The sequence below is a fragment of the Marmota marmota genome, unplaced genomic scaffold, assembly GCF_001458135.2.
Source record: "Marmota marmota marmota unplaced genomic scaffold, marMar, whole genome shotgun sequence".
Classification (NCBI taxonomy): Eukaryota; Metazoa; Chordata; class Mammalia; order Rodentia; family Sciuridae; genus Marmota; species Marmota marmota.
Window position 1 is genome coordinate 53,283,279 of NW_026000037.1, and position 18,748 is coordinate 53,302,026.

Sequence of the window (18,748 nt, forward strand, 5' to 3'; positions counted from 1 at the left end):
GGAATGGAGCCTCATGACTTTTTGTAAACATGATCCTCCCAATTAGTACTAAGTATTAAGACAAAACCCAAAACACCAATAAATGTTGGTGTTTTAATTTTTTTTCTTACCATCTGTAAAACAGGCTTCTGGCTCATCTGAATTCACAGGTTCAGCCTCGGCTTCCTCTCCTTCTCCTGGCAGAGGGTTATCAACTGTGCTGCACTCAGAGGAACTCAATCGGCTTAATCTCTGAAAAGGAATTTACCACCCCCCAGAGAGATCATTTAGGGTTCATTCAAGTCCTACATATAAGCCTCACTTAATAATCAGTCATGCAAAGTGTTATGAAGAAAGTTTCACAGTAAGATGGCCATACAAAATGTATAAACACACATTGAGGTCAAGGAACCTCACAATGCATCTGTACTTGATCTTTCTATCTACACATCCTGGGAAAAATACATTGTATTTTTATGAAGCTAACAAATATTTGGACAAAATTCTCATAGGCAATATTTTGATGTTAACTATATGGTAAGGAACTGGCCACATCTTATTATTATTTTATGTTTAATATAAATATATAAAACAGTAATTATTTTAATACAATGAAGACCCTAATAGAAATAAAATATAAGTATCAAATTGCCAATTCTGGATAGTTGGAAGGTCATATCCAACAGTTGGAACAAAAAGTTTGCAAACATTAAGATAAAATAATAGCATAAAATAAAAGCTAAACATTCTCTATTTCTTGAATTAAAAAATATGTAGCAGGATGATATAGATAGAAGGTCTCTAAAGGAGACCTGCCAAATCAAATAATGCATACGAATCAAAATGTGAAGGACCATACCAACACTATCCATTTTATTTTAAAATTTTAGGATACAGTAGGACAGATCATAATGTATTATTTATAATGCCCAAAGAGTGGATACTAAAGGGAACACCCCATGCAAACTCTGAAGCAAAGATTCAGTGAAATCAAACATGGCAGACTGTTACACAGAACAATGAATTCAGTGTCATTATTATGATCATCTAGCTGATCATAACAATCAACTCCCCCCATTTCTATGAAAACATGATGTCTATACACACATACATGGAAGTTTTTATAGCAAATACATACAGAAATTGTAGCAAAACTCTGTCAAATTTCCTTAATCTTGTTTTACAAAGAAATAGAGCAACATATTAATGAAAGTGTTCATTTTTCATTTTCATTTGTTAAATGACATGTGATTATGTAAAGCTATTAGTTATTACAACACATGCTTTTCTCATTAAGATTACAGCTGTAATTTTGGGGCATAGGTTAAGCAAATGCAAGTACTAAGGCAAGGAATTGTTCACTTCAGTTAAATTGATGCGTCAATCTATTAATTTGTATTAATATCAGAGGCTCATTCTAAATTATTAATTTTTAGAGAATGATATAGAATCTAGAAATATTTTTATGAATATCACATTAAATTCTTAGTGTTATTATCATACAATATCAGTGAAAATGGTGTTGATGGGGAAGGATAGATAAGATGAGAGGTATTAGGATGGGAAATTGATCAAATTGTGTTCTATTCAGGTGAAAATGTACTATAATAAAACCCACTACTCTGTATAATTAGTGTGAACCAATAAAAAAATTTAAGTGACACAAATAATGTACATAAAGAATAACTTAAGAATAAGTCCTTTTTATACATGTTTAGCCTTGATTGGCATAGATGCATTATTTCTACTAGGTTGAGGAGTTTGTTCATAGTATCAGTTATGAATAACAATGATATAAAACTTCATTTAAAATGAACTTTTAAAACTAAATTCATTTAAAGTTACTTTAAAATAAGAAAAGGAAAAAGAAATCAATTATAACTGAATATTCTATAAAACTTAGTGCTATAAAATATACATTATGTCAGGAAAGAACATTGGAAAATCTTAGATATACTAATATTATTATTGTGCCAATTATCACAAAATCTGTCTTTTTTACCATATCAAAAAGACTGTAATTATTTGATATAATAAATTCTTGACTTCTCACCTGTAAGTGAACTGTCACTCAGGAACTGGAAGAGAAGACTCTATGTTTCTATGGTGCTGAGATGAAGTCCTATAACCCTGAAAATAACTACTGGCCTAGATTTTGAGGCAAAACAGTAGGAAGAATCGCTAATAGAAGAATATCAAGGACCTCTCTGGTACTAGCCAAAATATTAACAATAGAAATAGTGGTTTTCTCTCAATTGCCAACAACTTTTAAATAAAATTTTATCTGCAGAATTCTGACAGTCTAGATTAATGAAAGCATATTCAATATCAGTATTTGGTTTCTCACTGTTTAAAAGGGCATTGGCAAAGAAGATTTAGGCTGAGTTAGATAACGAGAAAGTGATAATTCAGGAAAATTTATGTAGTATATCTTGCCACTGAAACCTTCCTTTTCATATACAGGTTTTATGGTAAATTTTGTCAATTAAATTCAGGATATTACTCAGATTTTACATCAAAATTAAAACATTCCAGTAATATTCACTGGAACCAAATTAACAGAGTAGTCAGCATAAATTATAATTAACATAGATCACAAATCAAATTACTGTGGTCAATAGATTTTTAGATATTTAATGCTTTCCTGCAAATGCATTAGGTATTCACATAGTAGCTATTTTGGTACTTTATATAAAATTAAATATATATAATTCACATACCTTAGCAATGGAGACTGTTGAGGTCTAATCTATTCACCCTTTGAAATTTACACTTTTTAAGGTACAAGTTTCTTTAATGGGGTCCTAAAAGTATGTCTTTAAATAGAAGGCTAATATCCTTAAAATTTGTTTCATTTATTTTTACTACACAGAAAAGATCATGCCAACTATATGTCTTTCTATACTAATTTTACAATTGCCTTCATTTTTATAAATTTGATCTTTTTATTTAGTTTTCTTTGTAGTTTTGGAAAAGAAAGAATATGCTATGTTAAGAGAAGTGAAATAAATATTTTAGTATGATGAAATGTCATTTTGATATCACAATTGACCTTTCTGTAATTTTCAAAGAGGTTTGATTTTAACATAAAATTTCCTTTTTCCATTTTACTTAGTTTTTAACAAAGTTTTCTTTTTTTTTTTATCTTTGGCAGTTTTCATACAAATAAAACTAAAACTAAGCATAGACCCAAGAAGGTGAACTCACTGTTGTAAGGAATAGAAAGAGTTCCACAGTGACATTCTTTCCTTTTATTGAATAAAGTGATTTGAGTATACCTTCTAAAATTCTTTCTTTTCTTTTTATAAAAACAACACATTTGATTCAAAAATTTTAATCTTTCAATATTCTTCAATGTGTATCCATTAAACGTGGTAGTTCTGAAGAAATGCTTACCTTAATGGTGAACTTATGCAGCTATCTAAGAAGCCCCTTTCTTTTATTGAAAATATGATTAAATTAAAACCTTTATTATTCTTTTTGATTGGCTTGAAGGTGTGTTTTCTACAAGATTATGTGTGAGTGGAGACATTATTAAATATGTGTCTTAGTAGAAAATGCCCTACATCAGTCACTTACTAATTTATTACTGGTATTTCCTGAGATAAGCATTAATATTACAAGGCTATTTCATGTTGTTATGAGTGGTAGTTAATTCTAGCCAATAATTTCTAGTTCCAAGAGGAGTGAAGAAATATTATCTAATGACCTAATGATCTGCCACTCAAAAGCAAAAACCATCAAACACAGCAGCACTGTAGAGAACACAGAAATGAGAAAAATCTTTCTCAAAAAGGAGGACTGACATTGAAAATATCTCAGAGATGTTACATTTAAAGTACATACCATAAGGCTGCTTGCTTCAAAACAGAAAATAAATATTCTTTAAGGAGCAGAGCCTAGAATATTTATTTCAATTGAGCATCAACACAAAGATACAAAATAGACAGCAAGAAGGTTGAAAGAAGCAAACTGAAATAAAGGTATTGGCACAAAAAAGAAAAATTATGGGAGACATTAGTAATAAGTTAAGCTCCATTATGTATCAATAAGCAGGAAAAACAATTTGATTAGGTTCAAGTTCATTATCACTCATTTTTAAATTCAACAACCCAATATTGCAGTCCATATCTGTAATGATATTCCTGAATCATTAAGGAGGAAAATAAGGTTCAGAATAAAAGATCACAAGGACTGGGGTTGTGGCTCAGTGGTAGAGCATTTGCCTCCCATATATGAGGCCCTGGGTTCAATCCTCAGCATCACATAAAAATAAGTAAACAAAACATAAAAGTTACAAAAGAGGAAAAAAAGAACAATTCCAGAATAAAAGATCACAGTAGTCTTTCTCTACTTAGAAGTATCATGGTTTTTTAAAAGCTATTGGAGAAACACAGCTTTATTTTTGCATAGCCTTTTTCAATTAGAGATCACCTATGATATTATCACTTGTGTTTTCCATCTTGAATGTAATAAAATTTAGTTTCTTTAGATTTCTGGACCCTCAATCTGTTTCTGATATGTCTGAAATTGCCTGTGTTAAAAAAGTACTCTAGATATTCTTGATCGATGGAAATATAATATTACTTTCCTCTCTGTTGTCAGGATTCTCATATTCACTAACTTAACAGATAATGTTTGGCTTATTTACAAGTTGCAGCAAAATATTGGCTCACATTATAATTACGAGTAGCTAAAATTCTGCTTTTTCAAATCAAGGGCAAGAAAACAGATTTGTTTTTTGTTTTTTGTTTTTCTTTCCCTAGTGTTCTTTTGTTGTTGTTGTTGTTTGTTTGTTTTTGTTTTTGTTTGCCAGCAGAGGAATCCTGTATAGACTCATGGGAAACAGCTGCTCATTCCTCAGTAAATGCACTTCACAGTTCCCTCACAGGGTCAATGTGGAGATGGAGGAATAACAAGGTCACATAGTAGTCACCACCAGGGACATTAAATATAAAACCAATGGTTTTATCGAAAGGTCTTATTTTTCCCAGAGCCTTCTACCTAGGACACTTTCAATCCAGTAATATGACAACGGATAGAATTAAACATAAGACATTGAATATAAAGCAAACAGGAAAAAAAAAAAAAAACAGTAACATTTGGCCACACAAGAAGGCTGGACTCTCAGTTTCTCAGCTTCTAAGGAAAAGGGACAGGGCATTCACCAATAAAGTCTTGGAATATAAAGCACCAGTCTGTAGTCAAGGGCTCTGTGCCCAGTCACTAAAATGCTCGGCTGGTTGTTTTCAGAAAACAAGTATTGAATTAACTGGATTACAGTGTTTCCAATTAGAAGTGTTCTGTAAACTTTGGAAACAAATATTTAAACATTGTTACTACTGAGACCTGCTGGAAAATTGCAGTTAGTGGGTAAACAAGGATTGCAACCTAAATAAACCTGAAGGCAGAATGTGAGGTTAAAGTGTTGGTTCTAAGATTTGAATTTGTTAAATATTGTTGGTAATTTTTAAATAACCCAGAAAAAGAAAGAAAGAGAGAGAGAGAGAGAGAGAGAGAGAGAGAGAGAGAGAGAGAGAGAAAGGAAGGAAGGAAGGAAAGAAAGAAAGAAAGAAAGAAAGAAAGAAAGAAGCAACCTACACATTGAAATAGTTATATTATCTTCAGAAACTACTAATAATGATGACAGACAAATAATGAGGACAGACAAATTTCACTGAATGGTCATTTAAACATGTAGATTTCTAATATTGAAAATATAAGGCAAAATATAAAGTTTACATGAATAATGTGTTTCTTCTAAATTTTATGTAGGCAACTTCTGCCAATGTTCTGTATTTAACTCATTGTTTACAATTGAAATATTCAGTTTTTATTTCATCAAAAGATCATCTGTTAACATACACATCTTTCCTAACAGTCTTTGTTGAAAAAATAGTAACAATAATTTATGAATTTACAACATGCACATGTATATGTAAATGTAGATGTATGTAAATATATTTCTGAAAAGAGTTTTCTCAGATGCAATGACTTTTACCTATATACATGTAGATACTGTTGTATATATGTGAATCTCTATTTAGGCTCATTAAGGACAATTTTTTACACTGTGAAATAAAAATTTTCTTCAAGAATATTAGCTCTAGGGGCTGGGGATGAGCGCGGTAACGCCCTTGCCTGGCATGCGCGGGGCACTGGGTTCGATCCTCAGCACCACATAAAAATAAAATAAAGATGTTGTGTCCACCAAAAACTGGAAAAAAATAAATATTAAAAATTCTCTCTCTCTCTTTTTTAAAAAAAGAATATTAGCTCTAAATTATAACCAATTTTAAATAGAAAAATTAATCTTTTTTAACTTAAGATCATCTTTAACATTAATTTCAAGTTTCAATAAACACAACAATAATTTTTTTCCATTGTAAATTGTTAGCATAGACTGTATCAATTTCAGGAGAAAGTTTTGCTTTCATCATTTCACAATGGATAACAAATAATACGAACATTTCAACAATGACAGAAGAATTCAGAATATGAACTGGATTATAAAAATGGCAAGATTCTCATTAACATATATTTTTCCTCATTAGAAACAATTAAAGTTTACTAAAACAAAACATTATATATCTGAGTAATATATATCTGAGTAATATATCCTTTAATAATTTATAGAAATATTAGAAAAAGCAACCCATACTAGTGTTCTAAGTTTAGAAAAAAAAAGTTTTCTATCTCACTGAAAGATTTAGTGCTCACTTCACAATCTGCTGTATTTAGACCTCCTAGCTGCTCGGGTCTACTCCAGTCAGAAAATTATACAATCAGAAACTTATTCTCATCAGTGAGCAATATTGGTTCTGGAATCAAACATTTTAAGCACTTATTTCTCATGCATAGGTGGAATCTATTGTCTTTTAGTTGATGCAACTTATATATGAGCAAATAAAATCAAATGTAAATTATTGAATTGATTAGAAAAAATAATATCTCAGAGATCATGGTGCTTAAAATCATTTAAAAATGTACTGAAAGTTTAGACTAGAAGCTAAAATAATATAGCTCTGCCCCGAACTTCATAGCTGTGTATTCAGAAAGCAGCTGAATCATATGAGTCTTAAATCCCTTATATGTTAATATGGGAGTAAAAATGCAATGATCATTTTTTGCTCTGAATTTATGCTTATAGCTGAAAAATTTCTCCCACAAAACTTGTTTTTAATGAAGTTCTAACCTACTGAATTTAAAGTTGATAGAGATTTTCTTTTTAACTAAATGTTGCTTTGATGGCTTCTGTTACATTTTGTATCTTACTTTTATAATCCATCCAATAAAAGTTTACAGATCATGCACTTGAAATCACCTAAGGACATGAAAAATATGTCAAAGAAGTCATCAAGAGAATCACAAAGAATGATGGAATTGCCCCCATGACATGCTATGATGTCAATTCAATCACTTATGTTTCTACTTTCTTGCAATGGATCAGGCAAAATAGATTTTGTAGCTGAACAGCATGCAAGACACTGAAAAAAATATCATATATGTATTATGTTTTTAGGTAACCTGTGTAAAAGTGGTCACATATGTGTCTGCCTGGTTAAAGCACAGACCTGCATCCTTGAATGATCCAGTTTGATTTTACCCCTGTGAGAAGTAAGAAGGGTAGTTACTGAAGTTTAGAAAGGCAGCATGAAACAGAGAGTTCAGTCAACTGTGCTTTAACAAGTTTAACATCATGTACCTGCAGATAGAAATTAGTTATCTGTTTGAAAATCCTGCACATTAAGTAATATATTTGAAACATAGTAGTAAGGTTAAATATTATTCAACATAGACTTAATCAACAAGTTACATAATTATATTATTTAGGAGATAAATTTAAATACTATAATGTGCTTATGCAAATCTTTTACATTCCGCTTGCTCTTCAATACAATCATCATTTAAAAACAGGTAATATACAGTGTGGAGTGGGGTAAGAGTAAATTGTATAAATTGGAAAAGCATATTGTAAAATTGGGATTTCTTGGTTTACCTTTAATTATCACATATTGTTAACTTTGACATTCTAAACAGCATTGAAGGAAAGTGATGTTTCAGACTTATTGAAATATAAACAGTAAGAAACATTGATTTAAATATATAAGATCAATATTTCTTTCTTTTTTTGGCAAGTGAAAAAATCCCTTAAAGATGGAAAGATTTTTAGAAAATTGGCAGGAAAAAAATGGTATAAAATCATTATGTAGAAGAGTAATTCTATTTTAAAAGACTCTATGAATAAAAGACAGGATCAAAGGCCAGCTTCCTCCCAAAATACAACTGTAAGTCAGACCTAGATCTTGCTGAGTCAAATCAATTTTTGGAAAAGATTATATTTTCTAAAGATCAGAAATAAGTAAAAACCTAAACTATTCTTTTGTAGACTAAAACTTCCTCTTTCAGAAAAAGACTTTGAGAAAAAAATAGACCTAATGATGAAGGAAAAAAAAATACCATTACAGCAAAAGGATATAAAATATTTAACCTTGATTACAACAGATCTTTAAGCAATTTTTTTTTGTCAAATCAGTAGAATACACCCATTTCTTAACAAGAAAGCACTTTTAAGTCTTTCCAAAGATGATGGCTTTCCAAGTTGAATACTCAATAGATAAATGAGTGGATGGATAAATGAAAGAGTGAATCAGGTGAACCATATGTATGTTTGCTCTTCTGCCTGAGATTTCCTTCTGACACATCTGCCCAGTGAATGTATCTCCATACTGTAGGGGCTGGTTCAAGGGACTCCCTACTCATGTGCTCCAGCCTGATACAGTCCCTTGCTCAGGGCATCCTCAATGGATTGGCTTGTTATTCTGTTATGTATGAAATGCGCTTTGCTTTGCTTCATGGTATAATTGTTTGCACAATTATCTTAGGTGCAAATTATTAAATTGTAAACATCTTCATGTTATTGATTATTTTCTATTCACATTTGAAGTATATGAAGTTTTAGCGTGTTTTTTTTGGGGGGGAACCCAATATTTATAAAGGGCCAAAAATATTTCATGAGTATAACTTGGGAGAGAGAAAACTACACCTATCATAATGCTGGGTACATAGTCATAGAAAATTTCAAAACATTCTCTTGTTATACATAAATACAATAAATAAATGAAATAATACTAAGTAGCCTAGTATTAATACAAGTAATTACTAAAGGTTACATTCATAGAATAAACTTTGTTTCACATTTTTATTTGCCTTTATTTTACAAGTAGCTATGTGAAATGTCTACTTTATGTAGGTAAAATGAATATTGTAGTTTCTTATTGCTCAACTCAATATATTCTTATTTTGTATATTTTTCTAATTTAACAAGTAAAAATTAATTTTTCTTTCTTGGTAATTTTATATGCCTTTATTTCATTTTATTTTTGACTTTTATTCATTTTTTTAGGTATACATGACCGAAAAGTGTATTTCACATATTATACATATATGTAGTATAACTTATTCTAGCTAGGACCCTTTTATTGTGGTTGTACATGATATGGAGTTTCTCTAGTCATGGATTCATATATGAACATAGAAAAGCTATGTCCGATATGGTATAATGGGCTACATGTTTTCCCAAGTTATATCCAGTGTCTACATCTTTTAGAAAATAAAATTATTTTCCTTCAATTTTTGACACTTTTGTAAATAATATTTCATAAAGGAATTTCTTCTCAAAAAGGAATAATAACCAGGAGAAGTAAAAATATGGAAGAAGCATATCAAACACTTCTAATATCTTTTACAGTGTGTCCTACTAAGACAGTCCACATTTTAATCAAGGTGGCAATATACGCAGATAAATGTCCTGCTTCTGCCAGGCCACCTTGCTTTTAGGGGAGACTGTGTCTCACTGCTGTTGCCATTAGACACAGCCATATAGTTAGCTGAGGATCTCTGGGAAAGCTTCAGCTTTCCTCAGACTAGTGTGACAAGCACCTCCTCTGCCTCTTTTTCTTTCCTTCTCTTTCCTGCCTGGAAATTGAACATAAATATGGCTACATTATATCAGTCATATATAAAAATGAGGATTAAATAGAAAAAAGCCACATGTGAAGATTGGAGCCTTGAACATGGAAGCCATGTGGACTGCTGACCTCCAGACCTTGTTAAATATGAAGGTAGAATATTCGGTCTAGTTATGCCAATGTATTTAGGTGTTCATTTTATGCAGCTGAACAGAACCTTGACTTACACAGGATACAAAAGTAATGCCAGAATAAAAGCTGCATATATGGGGATTGCTCATGTACTATCAAGTAAAGTAGTTTTAATCAAATAATTGGAGTCTGAATGGATAGGTATAGTTTAGTGCACCAGTGAGTGGGAGTACTCTACAGCCTATAAAGTTTAATTGTGAGAAATGATATAATAACTAGTTAATTTTAATAAACACAACTCCCTGAAAAAAACATGAGGATTCAAAAACACAATGACGTTTTCTTTAAAAGAAACAATGCCAAATTTGTTTACTGTTTTTTCTGTAATAAGGCAATAGGTCATGTAGACAAAGGAAAAGATTTAAAGTCAATGAACTGAACTTCAGTGATGCTTTTTAATGTTATTTCATCATTTTTTTCAATGATGCTTCTGAATCACATATCAGTCTCATTAACAAACAAGTGAGAGTGAAATACGCCTTAGAATTATTAAGAACCTAAGAGCTATTGCAACGGGGCTTTTACCAGACATGAATATATTAGGAGTGACCACTAGGGCCTGGATTTGGTCCAAAGAGTCTGTCATATTTATCAATAATTTGCATGAGAAAATGCTGGCATTTTATTATAATGCACTATTATATTTTATACAAATATATGTATGCACACACACTAATATATACACAAACAATACTATAATATATAAAGTATACTGGTAATATTGAATGAATGGGAAGGGAAGTGTTATTTAGTCTTGAGATAAAAAGTATTATAAGATTTAAAATCAGTTCCATAAAGAAGACAATGAGATAATTTTGAGGAAACAAATTTAAATACCCAAAATATAAAAATTGAGAATGATTTCAGAGATAAACTATAACCTAATGAATCAGCATTAAGTAATATTAGGAGTGCAATTATGAGTGCAATATTAGAATAACAATGAACCAGCAAATGCATAATATCATTGTAAGGGAATATTTGATTCTAAATTGAACCATTACAGGGAGGTAACAGAAAATAATTATATTCCTACTAACTCTCCTGTCTTTCTGTGGCATGCAAGATAATGACTAAAGCCAGGACTTCAAATTTTAGAAAGCGCCAAAAGCATAAGGAAGTAATAGCATCTTTTCTCATTATTTTAGTCTCAGTCTCTACAAATACAGATTAATTACATGGACTATCTAGGATTATTATAAGGAGAAAAATTTTATAATGTGAATCAAAGTAGCTAGTCTACATATTTCCCTTTGCATGTGTGTGTGTGTGCTTGCTTTTCTGTCATTGCTGAGGTGATCAAGTGTCCTCTTAACTTTCTGTGCTCCTTGCTGTGTAGTAGATGCTGTGGAGAGCAACTCAGATCCCACTCTCTGGTGAGCCATTGATTGTTTCAGCTTCCAGAAGTGGTTAGATGCAGATAGCTCATAGCCTAGTCCTTCTTTGGAAATTGTCATGGAACAGAGGTGCTGCCTTACCCTCTTCCCTTAATTTGGGTCTATGCCAAAGTGTCATACTATTACTAGGGACACTGTAGGGTCAACCAAGACCTCTGTTGTAATTATAGCACTTCAACATCCCCCTCTGCCCAAGCATCTGGAATCCCTAATTTTGATAGATGTTAGGTATTGTTTCCGAGAACACTGCTCATTAAATCTCCTACACACAGATTTCTCTTTCATAATAATCCCATGACTAATGTAAGTTAACATACAAAATTCCAACCTGTCTTCAGCTCTGATTTTTTTCCTTAAGACATGTTAATAAATACCTACAATTCAGTTTCACTTTTCTGTCCTGCAAGAATCTCAAAACTAAGTGACCCCAAACTAATTGCTATATCTTCCCTACCCCATAAATTTTATCTTCTTTCTGCATATTTTAAGAGTATCAATATCCATTCAGTCTTCTAAGTCAAAATATTTTGTATGGATTGTATCCTCTCTAAAAGATACATTAAAATTCTAATTCTGCTACCTTTGAATGTGATCTTATTTGGAAATAGGGTCTTTGCATATATAATCAAGTGAAGTTGAGGTCATTAGTGTGGGTTCTAATCCAATATAACTGGTGTCTATAAGAAGAGGAGAAGACAGAGACACTGAGGGGAAATAACACATCTAGAGGGGGACAGAAATTGTGGTGATGCAGCTGAAAGCTGAAAGGATTGTCAGAAACCACCAGAAACCAGGAAGCTCAAAGAAATCAGAAGATTCTTCCCTGGAATCTTGGGAAAGAGTGTGGCCCTGGTGAACCATTGATTTCAGACTTTCATCCACCAAAACTTCCAGACAAAAATGCCTGTTGTTTTAGTCATCAAGTTTGTTTCCTAAGCACTAAGACACTAATACATTGTTCAAACAGTTCATGACCTTATATCCAGTCCCTGGGCTCTTACATTTTAACTTATAAGTTAAGATAGATTTGTATTGCAGCTAAGTGAGAGCAGGACATTTTCCCTTTGGAAATCAACACAGTGCTTGGAGCATAGCAAGTTGCAATAAATATTTATTGAATGAATGGATACATTTCATGCTTCACTTGAGGTCCATAATGAGGAAACATTCCATTGCCGATGGTAAGATCTGCTCAGTGTGTTAATGTTTGTGTTTTGCCTTAAGGGCTGCCCTGCTCCTCAGTAGGAGGCTGACTGAGAGAAGCTGTCAATTCAGTGCTGACATTCTGAGAAGCAGCGACAGGAGACTTAGTCTCATGGATATACTCCAGATGACCATATGCCTTCTTGATTCAAAGAGACTGTTCTGATAAATGTGGATGTTCTGCTGCCACCTGTTTTCTCAGAAATGTTTAAATGAACCTTTCAATTGAACTTATTTCTTGGTAAGATGTTTTACTATTAAATATTCTGACTTGATTCTGGAGTGTACATTTAACTACGTACCCGCCATGAAAATCTGCCTTCTTGAGAGTTAGTGTTAAAGGTAGACTGAAATATCTCTACAATGTATACTGGGAAATGGGGTACTAGGTCATACAGACAGGGGATTTTAGGGAGAAAGAGGGAGAGGTGTCAAATGCCATTGATGTTCTTTCCCTTTGTTGAAAATACAGGTCTTTAAAGAGTCAAATGCAAAAAACATAACAGCACCTGAATAATCAAAAGGATATATCAGGAACATGAACCCAAGTCAGGGAAGAAGGTAGGTTCACTTCCCACGACAACTCCATCCATCACAGTAGTCACTAGGAACACTCTTGATAAGGATTCAGAGGTTGCATTCAGATTTAGGCAGACTTCAGAGACTATGTCTAGAAAAGGCCTTTGTAACAAGCTCCCCAAATGTCTTCCACACACTAATTTGTGAACCACTGCCCGACATCATGTTACCTCTTTTAAATTCTTTTCATATCAAATAGCTCTTGACTGTGTGTGTGTGTGTGTGTGTGTGTGATGATCCAATTCTATACTTACAACAATTGTTCGTTGAACACTTACTTTTTGACAGACATTGTCTACTAGTCTTGTAATCTTCATTGCATTTCTATTTTACATGTAAGTAAACTGAAAAAAAGCAGTTTTTTTTTCCCTCTCTCTCTCTTTGTGTGTGTATATGTGTGTGTGTGTGTGTGTGTGTGTGCATTTTTTTTTTTACTGTCTTAATGAACTACTCCAGATAATGGAGTTTGTAAGAATCAAAGATAGGATTTGAGGCAAGCACTCTTTCTTGAGAGCCTGTATTCTTAATCATGACCCAAGGAAATTATTAGGACCCAGATGACCTGAATGTAAGGAATTCTGAGTTACATTTTATTAGGTAATCTAGATCTGCCTCTCTGGCTCATCAAGTCTCATCAGGAATGTGACAATCGGGATTTTAAAGACATCTAAGAGATGGAAACAAGAAGAAAGTACAAAGGAGAAAATAAGCAGTTTGAGAAGCTGGAAATTCAACTGGGAGTAGAAGATCATGGGAATTAGAGCAGGGAAGGTTCACACAGAGGGGTTAGAGATACTTTAGATAAAGAAAATTTGCATTTCATGGGTTTAAACTGAAGCGCAAAACAAAACAATAAAGGAAAAGTTGTTCCAGAAACATTCTAATCTTAAACAGATGGAAACGAAGACCCCAGACACATGGATTTCCCAGTTGACCATAGCTTAATATTTCTGAGCTATCATTTCCTATAGATGTTGAAACTTCCTCCTTGCTCTGTTCTAGTATATTGTCTAGTGGGTTTCAATGTCCTGAAGGTGGCACACTTCAAGATGATTTTTCGGAATGTTTCATGGGAGAGGTGGCAGAGTAACTTAATCAGTAACAGTCTATTTCAGGTACCAAAATACTCAACAAATGAAATCACTTTGGTTTACTCCCTGCAACTCCTGAAGTGCTTCAACACCTAGAGCTCTGAGCTTGCCCAGAGAGTGACTGTCTGACAGGCAACTGAGGTTTTTCAATCTTTTTAAATCTTTCTTCATACAAAAATGGGTAACTGAGTTAATTTCCCTTTCTATATGAGACCAAGCTCAGATACCTGCTACCATGAAAGTGTGCAGAATCTGAGATTCTACCTTTAAGATAAAATAAATAACTTTTCAAAGCATTATTTCTTCTATATAAAGGACTTAAAATATAAAATATTTTATTCCTTATTTCAGCATCTTGGAAAAAATTTCCTTGACTAAATAAAAAGTTTCATTTAATCACTTATTCACACAATATGTAAGCACTGAGCATTTACAATATACATGACATATATATGACTATATATATAATATAGTATATATAGTTCATGATTAATATGTAGTTCATCATTATTCCATATAACCTTCTTTTCTATATCCACTATAAACTCACAGAGAGCAGGTCTTAGTGGGGTTAAATAGATATAAGATGTTTGGCAAATATCTGTCAACTAATTTTTAATGTGACCTAAAGAAAAGAAAATTATTTTCAAGCAAGTAAGTCTTGCTTGAAGCATCTCTTAAGCAATGACATAAAAATAATTTATGATACTATTCACTTGTGGTGATTGTATTTCATCGTAGTAAATTATAGCTCAACACGTACTTTGACTTAATTAAAAATATACAGGTAAGATGGGTAAAGAGGACCCAAAAGAAAGCTTTTAACGATGTTCCTGTTCTCAATGAGTTTAAAGTACAATTTGATGCATACCATAATTTCAAAAACATGAAAACGCAAGACTAAATAATAAATCCAAGAAAGACAGTATCGAATTAAAAATGAGAAAAGATTCCATCCATTTGGGCAGAGATTAGATACAATGGGTAACACCTTGGAACACTTTGGGTATTTTTCTAAACACTCTGAATATTAATGTAAATTATAGTTTAAATACTCAGTTTTATAGATGAAGAATCTGAGGACTATGCCTTGAAGAATGAATATAGGATTTTGGCTGCAGAAGGAAATCACAAGCATGTCACACAGGTAGAAAGTGTTTATGATCTGAAAGGAAGACTGGTCCAGGTGATGGTTCTACAGCTGAGCATGAAGACATACAGCTGGTTAAAGCTCCTGGAGGCTCTAGGGTGGTGGCCTTATATACAATGCATAATTCAGGAGAATTTGGGGACCATAAACACATCATGGAATGATGTGTTTAAGATTAAATCTGAGTGAAATTAACCTAATAAGTGAATTAGGGTAGATGGAAAGTAGTGGCAGAGGGACCAATGGAGACTTCACTTTCTGTGGCCGGGGCTGGCAATGAGTATGAAGATGATGATGAAGCAGAGGAGAGATGCATTCAACAGAATGTAGAAGGACTCTGATGTGACTTTACAATTGGTAACATGGGATGAAGGATGATGAGGAGATCAAAGATACCCAGTGCTTTCAAATACAGCAAAGTAAGATTAAATTGATTACTAAGAATCAAGAAGAAAACTTTATCAGATGAACCTTCAGGACATTGTTGTGTAAACTCACCCACACATTCTCCATTAGCCTATGTAATGTTGGAAAAAACTGAGGACAACAGACATCTGAAATTTGATTCATGTCCTACTAGTTGGTAACATGTAACAATGTGTGTAAAGCAGTCTTACCTCTTTGCTGTAGTCACTGTCTGAATCACTGCTAAGTTCCTCAGTATTCATATTTTCCAAATCAGATTCTCCAGGTGCAATTGGCACTGTCACTGTGAGGCTGGGATTATGAATAAACGATTGACAATCGCTTCCTTCCATCAAGCTTCTGTCCACACTGCTTCCAAACCCGCTGGTTTTATCTTTTCCCTTGAGGAAGGGGTGATCTTTATTCATTTCAGCAAGTGTACGGTTTGAGATATAGTTGTGTTTTTTGCCATTTAGATCTTCTGCTCGTCTTATCTCCCTGGACATTTTTGGCTTTTTGGAAAATGTTTTTAAAATGAGTTCACGCAAGGTCTGTTTCACATAATTTATTCCCTTTTTGATTCTGGCCACAGCAATCTGGAGGTTGTTTGCATCGGTGTCTTCCTCAATTGCCGTGAGATTGTCAGAACTAAATGAACTCAGCAATAAAGCCAGAAATAAGTTCAGAACCTATAACAGGGTAAGAATGGGAGGCAGAGAAATAAGGAGACAGGAAATAAAAAGTAAGCAAACTTTCCTGAAATATAGGCCACAAAACAAATCAGGAAAAAAAAAAAATCTCCGAACCTTCTCACCCACAGACCACAACGTGTGAGAGCAGTGGAGGAGAGGGCAGAATCCTCACTACTCACTCCATACACCAGAGAACTGAGAACTCTGGAGAGCAGTGTAAGCCATACCCATGAAGAATTACAGTGGGGAGCACAAAATGATCCCTCAGCATCAAGGTAGGTCATTTCTAAGTCCATTTCTGCCGCAGGAGTCCCTTTGTCAAATTGCATTTAGTAAACTTTAAAAATTCTCCTAATACTCATTTATAATTTCTACTTATTTCCAATGACAAACAAATAAAACAAGAAAATTGGTTTATTGTTATACTCAGGTCATTCAGACCAAGATCTCTGTTCACTTATCCCAGAATATTAGTGCCATTTATTTCAACAAAAGAAACACATGGTACTTACAGAGTTCCTATAATAAAGCATTTTGCCGAATTTTTGTGCCAACTTGCAAATTGAAGTGACTTTTAAGGGACAGAAGAGGACCCATGCATTGGACCTATTCTTTTGAGATAATGACACTAACTGGCTTAATTTCTTATCATTTTGGCCCTGGAAGAGTTACAAAAGAAGTCACCACAATGTCTATCCTTGAAAAAAAATGTCCTGTTTATGAGCAAGACCATTTCCATTTTTCTTCCCTGAAGTAAGATCCAGGTGAACTCAACAATGTTTTTAAAGAAGAATAATAATTTCACATAGGGTAGAAAATGCATAAATTATATTTAAACATTATATTATATAAGAAACAAAAAGGAAATTGAATTACTATTTGATTAAGTCTTTTCATGACTAAAATTATCCACCTCTCATTTTAAAAAAATCAAAATCACACCTGAGAAGAAAGGACTTGCCCTTGATTTTAGCCACAACTTAAACACTTTGTGAGATGTGTAAGTATGAGAGAGCAGGTTGAAACTGTCAAACAAAGTTCTAGGGGTAGGGATCTATGAATCATAGAAAAAAATTTTGATGATCACTAACAAATTCTAAAATAGTTTATTTTAATTCTAGCTTTTTCATGTGTTACTATGAAATATATGATTGCATATGTTTGTGTTTTAACAGGAATATTGATAATGTAAGTCTGTTAAAGCATTATTGTACTTGACCTACACAAGTGTCAGCACACTTCTTTTTAGTACAGTGTTTTTGTTGTGTCATTTCATTGAAAGCAGATTCTTTTACTTCAAAAATCCTAATAAGACAAATTTTATCATAATCTAATGGATAGCACCAATGTAAATAATAAGTTCCAATTCCTATCTATCATATCTATTACTGTGTTGGGAAAAAATGAAACAGTCATGAAAATATTTGATTCAAAGTCTAATTTTTTTTAACACATTAGTTTATTAATGTAACAGTTTCTGAATACAGATTTGAGCTGACTGAAATCTGTTTTTCTAAATTTCCCTCTGAAGTTTAAAATTAATGGACATTCTTTGTGTGTCTGTTTGTCATTGAGTTGTTATTATTATTCTTTATTATTATGATGCTAGCAAGCAGTGCTCTATCCTAGCCCTTAAACTTATGGTTTTTAACCATTTCAATTAATTAGTAATAAACTGACCCATTTGCAGTGAATGAACAGAACTAGAAACTATGATGCTAAATGAAATAAGCCAGTCAAAAAAAAAAAAGACAAATGTCAAATGTTTTCTCTATATGTTGAAGCTAATCCAAAATAAGAGGTAGTGGGATAAAAAAATAAATAAAAGAAAGATCAATGGAATAGGAGACTGAAGGGGAGGAAGGAAGTAGATGAGATGAGAAAAGAACAAAGTAGTTAATCTGACCTAGCTTTCCTAGGTACATATATAAATATACCACAGTGAATCTCACTGTCATATATATTCACAAGACACTACTTTTAAAAATGTAAATAAATAGCAGAAAAATCAGTATAGTTCAGGGAAGGGAACAGGGAGAGGGAGAGGGGAGGTAATGGTGACTGAATTAGAACAAATTATATCCTATGC

At 32.8% G+C, this 18,748-nt stretch overlaps 1 protein-coding gene and 1 long non-coding RNA gene across 7 annotated transcripts in view; one reads left to right on the plus strand and one right to left on the minus strand.

The window, feature by feature from the left end:
• Window positions 1-18,748, plus strand: part of LOC125619422 — a 144,264-nt gene that overhangs the window by 72,616 nt on the left and 52,900 nt on the right. For 4 of the 5 annotated variants that reach the window (XR_007350970.1, XR_007350966.1, XR_007350971.1 and 1 more), the window contains exon 2: window positions 16,788-16,934. The exons of the other annotated variant lie outside the window; for it this stretch is intronic. This is a non-coding gene — a long non-coding RNA (uncharacterized LOC125619422). The remainder of the gene's footprint in view (window positions 1-16,787; window positions 16,935-18,748) is intronic. 5 annotated transcript variants of the gene reach the window in all.
• The window catches only part of Scn9a (sodium voltage-gated channel alpha subunit 9), an 86,236-nt gene that overhangs the window by 33,412 nt on the left and 34,076 nt on the right, over window positions 1-18,748 (minus strand). For both annotated transcript variants that reach the window (XM_015478980.2, XM_015478979.2), the window contains exons 16-17: window positions 16,180-16,656; window positions 111-231 (exon numbers count right to left, since the gene is read on the minus strand). In XM_015478980.2, the coding sequence (XP_015334466.1) occupies window positions 111-231; window positions 16,180-16,656 (598 nt within the window). The remainder of the gene's footprint in view (window positions 1-110; window positions 232-16,179; window positions 16,657-18,748) is intronic.